Source organism: Aricia agestis, chromosome 7, assembly GCF_905147365.1.
Source record: "Aricia agestis chromosome 7, ilAriAges1.1, whole genome shotgun sequence".
NCBI classification, from domain to species: domain Eukaryota; kingdom Metazoa; phylum Arthropoda; class Insecta; order Lepidoptera; family Lycaenidae; genus Aricia; species Aricia agestis.
This window is the reverse complement of record NC_056412.1, coordinates 15,724,793-15,730,792: the sequence shown is the minus strand read 5'-3', so window position 1 is coordinate 15,730,792 and position 6,000 is coordinate 15,724,793. Positions and strand designations below refer to the sequence as shown.

At 35.2% G+C, this 6,000-nt stretch overlaps 1 protein-coding gene across 1 annotated transcript in view; it reads left to right on the top strand.

Moving 5' to 3' along the window:
* Positions 1-72: 72 nt before the first annotated feature.
* LOC121728679 (neprilysin-4-like) overlaps positions 73-6,000 on the top strand; it is a 66,165-nt gene continuing 60,237 nt past the window's right edge. Inside the window, exon 1 of the mRNA XM_042116906.1 lies at positions 73-309. Coding sequence (XP_041972840.1) covers positions 298-309 — 12 coding nt within the window. The 5' untranslated portion in view covers positions 73-297. The remainder of the gene's footprint in view (positions 310-6,000) is intronic.

The following is a 6,000-nucleotide window of genomic DNA, read 5'->3' as shown; positions in this document are numbered from 1 at the left end:
ATTCGTGGCATTTGCATAATCCTGACGAGGTGATATAAAAAAAACAATAGTTAACGTTAACGGGGTGCTCGCCGTCTGACTAAGCGGCGGAAGAAAACTGCTGCGCTACCACGCGCCAAGCCATTAGTGCGGTTTGCAGCGCGTGCGCATGTCATTTCACTCTCGCCGCGGAAATTGCGAATCACAGTTCGATTTTCAATTTACATTTTTTAAATATTAAAGAAAAAGGCTTGGATTTTTTTTGACTTAGTAATATTGACATAGAAATTGTGTATGTGAGTGCGTCGAAAAGGGAAGATGAAGTATCAGGTAAGATTATTTTATTTACTTACGTTTTGCTATTTTTTCAAATATTTTGTTTGCAAATTCTTAATAGGAATAAAAAAAAATCTTAGTTTTTAGAGCCAGCTAGGGATGTTCTGGTACCTACCTAATTATAATATAGGTATTGTTAGTTAAACAAATAAATAAAGGTAAGTACCTACTGTTAAGGTCTACGATTTAAAATCATAATTTTCTTGATTATATGACTATAAGTATCTAAACACACAAATTAAATTTAAATGCCGGTAAAAATATATTTATGTGATTTTGATTATAAGTAAGTATTCAACAGATAAAGTGCAAAATATGATATACCCACATATTTCCAATGTATTCTATTTTGTTGCAATTATTAACAAATAATATTATTGTTTTATCATAGGTAGGCAGTACGTACTATATCTTCCCACCCTACTACTTACAATTTTTTTCCAATAAGGATTTTTACGATATTCATATTTTTGTTGTAAACTAATATAAGATTTTCCGATCTATATTTAGGTACCTATAGTTTTTGTCCTTAAACGTACTTTCCGTAGGTACATAATCTGCTACATTTTAATGTAGGTAATGAAAGATTTAAAAGTTGTAAATTTTAATTGAAAATTAATTCAGTTTTTAGAAAATAGGTTTCTACAACTGAATTGCGTTAATATTATTGATGAAGTAGTAAAAACATTAATTTAGTTTTGACGAAAAAATTAGGACATCGCGCGCGTTGAATTCTTTTTCTACGAAGTAAAATTAAACCATTTTGAGACCGGATTACATGAAAACTTATTTTTAGCTCAATTTCATAGTCAATTGTTTGAGGTATAATACTTATGAATCTGTTATATGTCTATGATTGTAATATGTTTAGGCCACCATGGGCGACAACGGACCACCTAAATTACTGATTCGATTAATGAATACAGTGGTAAATAGATTAATAAAGGCCCTAAATAATTTCGTAGACGAGTATAATCGTTTGTAACTTTTGATTATTAGAAACCGCTTTGAAAATAGTTACCTCTAGACAAACGATATAGCGGATATGAAACAAACACGATGGGTATTTTTTACCTGACGTTAATGATCACACGAGACCGCAAGATAATCTAACCACATGATCTTGAACATTTATAAATATTACTATTGATGAATATATAGATGTTTGTTACTAAGTCACGCTATCACCGGCAGTATTTCCGGACCAATACGACCTGCAAACCTTCAAGAAAAGACGTATTCCCTCCTAAAAGCCTGCAAAGCATCTGCAACTCTTCTGATCTTGAGAGTGTCCATGGGCGATGGTAGTTGGTTTCCATCAGGTGACCCGTTGGCTCGTTTGCCCCCTAATTTTATAAAAAAATAATTGGTCAAAACAAAAGGTACCAAATTGTGTATTAGGTTCTCTAACTGCCAAACTCAGAGAAAAATCTGTAATTAAATGAAGATTTTGATATAAGTGTCATACATGTCTGTCAAACTCTTCATTAAATTAAGGTTTAATCGTCTTTAAATGTCACTGAGTACGGCCAAAAGTGTCAGTTCTCAAAGCAACGTGAAGAGGCGATGCACTGCAATGCATTTTAAGTTATTCAAAACTTAACTTTATTTACTACATAGGAAGATACACTTTGAATTGGTTGGCCCCTTCTATTTTTAACCGACATCCAAAAAGGAGGAGGTTCTTTATTCGATTGTTAATACTTTTTTATCGAATGGCTCGTTGCAATTTTATCTGATCCGAAGCACTTTTCGGGTCAGTTAAAATTGCCAAAAAAATACGCATTTTGATAATATTTTTCAGTTTAATATGATATTATGATAATAATAATATGATGATGAGTATGGTTGTATCATTTTGTTAGGAAAATTTTCAGAAACAGTATAAAGTAGCCGGTAGCAGGTAAAAATTATAAAACTAATAAACCATAATCTGTGTTTTCCCGAGTATAAATGCATAGTGCGATTTTCACAATAACCAGTAATGACGTTTTGCAATGGTTAATTTCTTCTCAATTTACCTGTACAATACAAAATTCTCAGGTTACCAACATGCATATTTTAAAAGGATTAGAAGAGTCGTTTTTTAAAATAAATGCAATTTTAATAGTTCAAGGTGTAGGTTACAAATTATAGATAATTCAATTCAAGCAATTAATGTTTTAATTGTCCAAGTACGAGTTATTAACTCAAAACATTTTATCTCTCGCTATTTATTTTGTCAATTGTCTATTTATATCTAAGGGTGGGTTGCACCAACTTACTTTAACTTTAATAACTATAACAAAATGTCAAATGAATTGTTAAATAATGGACGCCATATTTGACGATAACAACGCCTCTGGTGCAACCCACCATACGTATTGTGCCCGGCTTCTGAGATATTTTGACAGTAGTTTATTTTATTTATTTCCATTATGGAGTTGATTGGTTAACTTTTTGACGTACCTACCTAAGCCCATCAAAAGCAACTAGTAAACAGAAACTCCTCTCAAAAAACATTAGAAACAGGGCATTATAATATACTGTCTGCAGTTTGTAAGCAAGTCATGCATCGCCACTTTTTAATGTGTACAACATGTCATACTCAAAGAAAAGGAATTGGACAAACTGTACATAATATATAGAGTATAGACTGGTTAAAAAAACTGTCAAACTTGTGAACGAAGGGCTCCGTAGAAATGTAAGGTCAAGCAACGCATTTCTTTATTTATAGTTGCTGGTGTCTATTGTCATTTGTCGACAATTATTATGTCCGGTAATCCGTATATCAGGTAATCCGTTAACTCGTTTACCTCCTAGTCTCATAAAAACAATTGGTTGCACTCCGGGAGCGCCGGCATGAGCGAATAAGAAACAGAGGGCAGGCAAACACTTTATTTTCCCTACCGCGTCCACTCTCCTTCCGTTTTAAGTATTTTCGATCAGATCACGTCATGTCCTGATGCGTGTTGAATATTTTAACCCATCCAAATAAGTATAAAACCGCTAAAGATGTTTTCACTTCAATAATGAAGGCTAATTTTTAACGACTGAGCTAGCGGTAAACTTTATTGCCTTAAACCGTTTCTTGTTACCTGTTTGATTACTCCATAGTACTGTTTAACGGCCAACCATAGACCGTCTAGGCCGTGTAGGCCGCGACCTAGGGGTGGCAGCGTCCCAGAGCCTCTAGCCACGACGTTTTCTTTATCGCTTCCGGCTTCCTTATAGAATCGCCTATCAAAATATGTATGAAATTGACATTAGCTTTGTCCACACTGTGCCTTTTTCTGTTCGTCAAGGGCATGCGTTATAGCGCAGTCAACAGCGAACGTGAGGCATGCCCGCGACGCATGCCCTCTTACCGTATTTAAAAAACAAAAATGACAATGTTGGCGTTGCCATGACGAAAATTGAAGACGAAAGCGCATAGTGTGGACATAGCTATTAGACGAGTCGAACGTCAACTTCATAATATCACGCTTACGTCAATTCCACACAATATTTTGATCGGCGATTCTATAAAGAAGCGATAAACAAAACGTCTTGGCTAAAGGGCCATAGGTGCGGCAGATTTCGTACATGGGGCGGCGGAAATAAAGTGGCCTATACACTCATAAAAATCTAAATTCGGCACTGCTAATGGCTAGAACCAGCTAGGTCTTAATCTCAATCTCAAAACTGTAGATATATTGAACTCCTTATAACAGTACACAGCCTAATATGGGGTCGCCGTTAGTTCAACAATAGTCCACACTGAATACTGATCGCCTATAGATCAATGACATAATTAGCACACAAAAAATACTCCAGTTCCGGTCACAATCACATAAGTTGGTAGTTTGTAAAGTGATGCTTATGTAGTTGCAATAAAGGCTAAATAGGACTTGTCAGTAGAATGTCAAACTACAAAGCAATGGACGAAATAATCTTCAATGCTTATACGTATAACTTACCACAGTAGCCTGTAGGTCATTACTCATTGTGTTAAGTGCCGTTACGGTACTCAGTGAGCAACCATAGTTTATTGTCCGAATCTCTGATCAGACTTGTTAATAGATATATCTATAAGCAAAAAAACATCTATAGTTATAATATTAATGCGAAAGTGTGTCTGTCTGTAACCTCTTCACACCCAAACCGCTAAACCGATTTTGCATAAAGGTATGGAGAATGGAGATACTTTTAGTCCCGGGAAAGGACATAGGATACTTTTAATTTTCTTAAAAAATCGCCCGCAGTCTTAGCATGGCTACAGTAGAAACGGAAGAACAGAAACTTTACTGATTTTAGGAAACTTCTTGCCCCTTCCTTTGACAATTTGCTACTATGTCAATTAGGCCAGGATAAAGCCGGTGTTACACAGGGACATTCAGACTTTCAGATATTCAGGCACCCTAATCTACCTAACTCTCTAAATCTACCTAACTGCTCTGTCAGTGTAATAGGATTTAGCGAGTCTTGAAAATACCCAACCATGAAAATAGATGTTGGCAAGATCTTCATCAAACAAAGGTATGATGTCTATAATATTATTCTCCTTTATAGCAGCTAAAGCTTGAGTAACAAATAGATATTGTAATTGCGACATAATAGGAGTGTACCCGAGACGCGAGGACACGAGCTTTAAGCTTTTACGTGAGAATATTCCAATGGAAGATTAATATAAATTATTATATTATATGTGTCGGTATGTGCACATCCATGGCAAATAACATAAATTACTTACGTCCATAGTTTATAAAAATTAAGATTATCTTAGAATTTAGGTCTCAAAGGTTTTTCGGCAGCAGTTTTATCTATTAACTGGCCTTTTTATTGGCAAACGCTATACCCTAATATTATATCTCTAATTCTATACTAATATTATAAAGCTAAAGAGTTTGTTTGTTTGTTTGAATTTTGAACGCGTTAATTTCAGGAACTACTGGTCCGATTTGGAAAATCCTTTAAGTATTAGCACAGAATATATATTAGTAGTACCAAGTATTAGACAGTTCATTTATCGAGGAAGGCTATACAGGATGTAACAACACCAAGTGATAATACTTTAGGATGTGTATGTGTCCCTTTTATAGAGTTTACTGTTAAAGAAAAGAGCTGAAAGAGCAAAATTTTTTTTAATTTGCATGGGCTATTATGACGTTGTTTGGGGCATGCTCTTTAAGCGCTGCTACTTTCACAATGAACAGTGAACACTATATTACTTTAACCCATCAAGTCCCATAAGCTCACCGGTGAGCGAGACACAATAGAATAACAATAGATTTACAAGAATCCACGATCGAAGGAACACATGCACACTCTAAAGTATTACTTATCGCAATTTTTTTACACTCTATATTGCAAAACAATGTTTGCCGGGTAAACTAGTAGGATATAATCCTACAATCTATATCAACTAATGTGACATAAAGGTATAATTGCATCGCATGCCGGTGCGTGCAAGATGCAATTAGATGTATCCATTATTCAGTGAGCATCTTCGAGTCGTGGAACTGAGGAACTTCAACTATTTCGCACTGTGGGGGGCCTGTCCTTCCTCTGGATTGTACACGCATAAATATCCATACTTATATTATCAATGAGGAAGTGTGTATGTCTGTCTGTTAAGTCTTCACGCCTAAACCACTGAACCGACTTTGCTGTTTGGTATGGAGATACTTTGAGTCTCGGGAACGAACATAGGATACTTTTTATCCC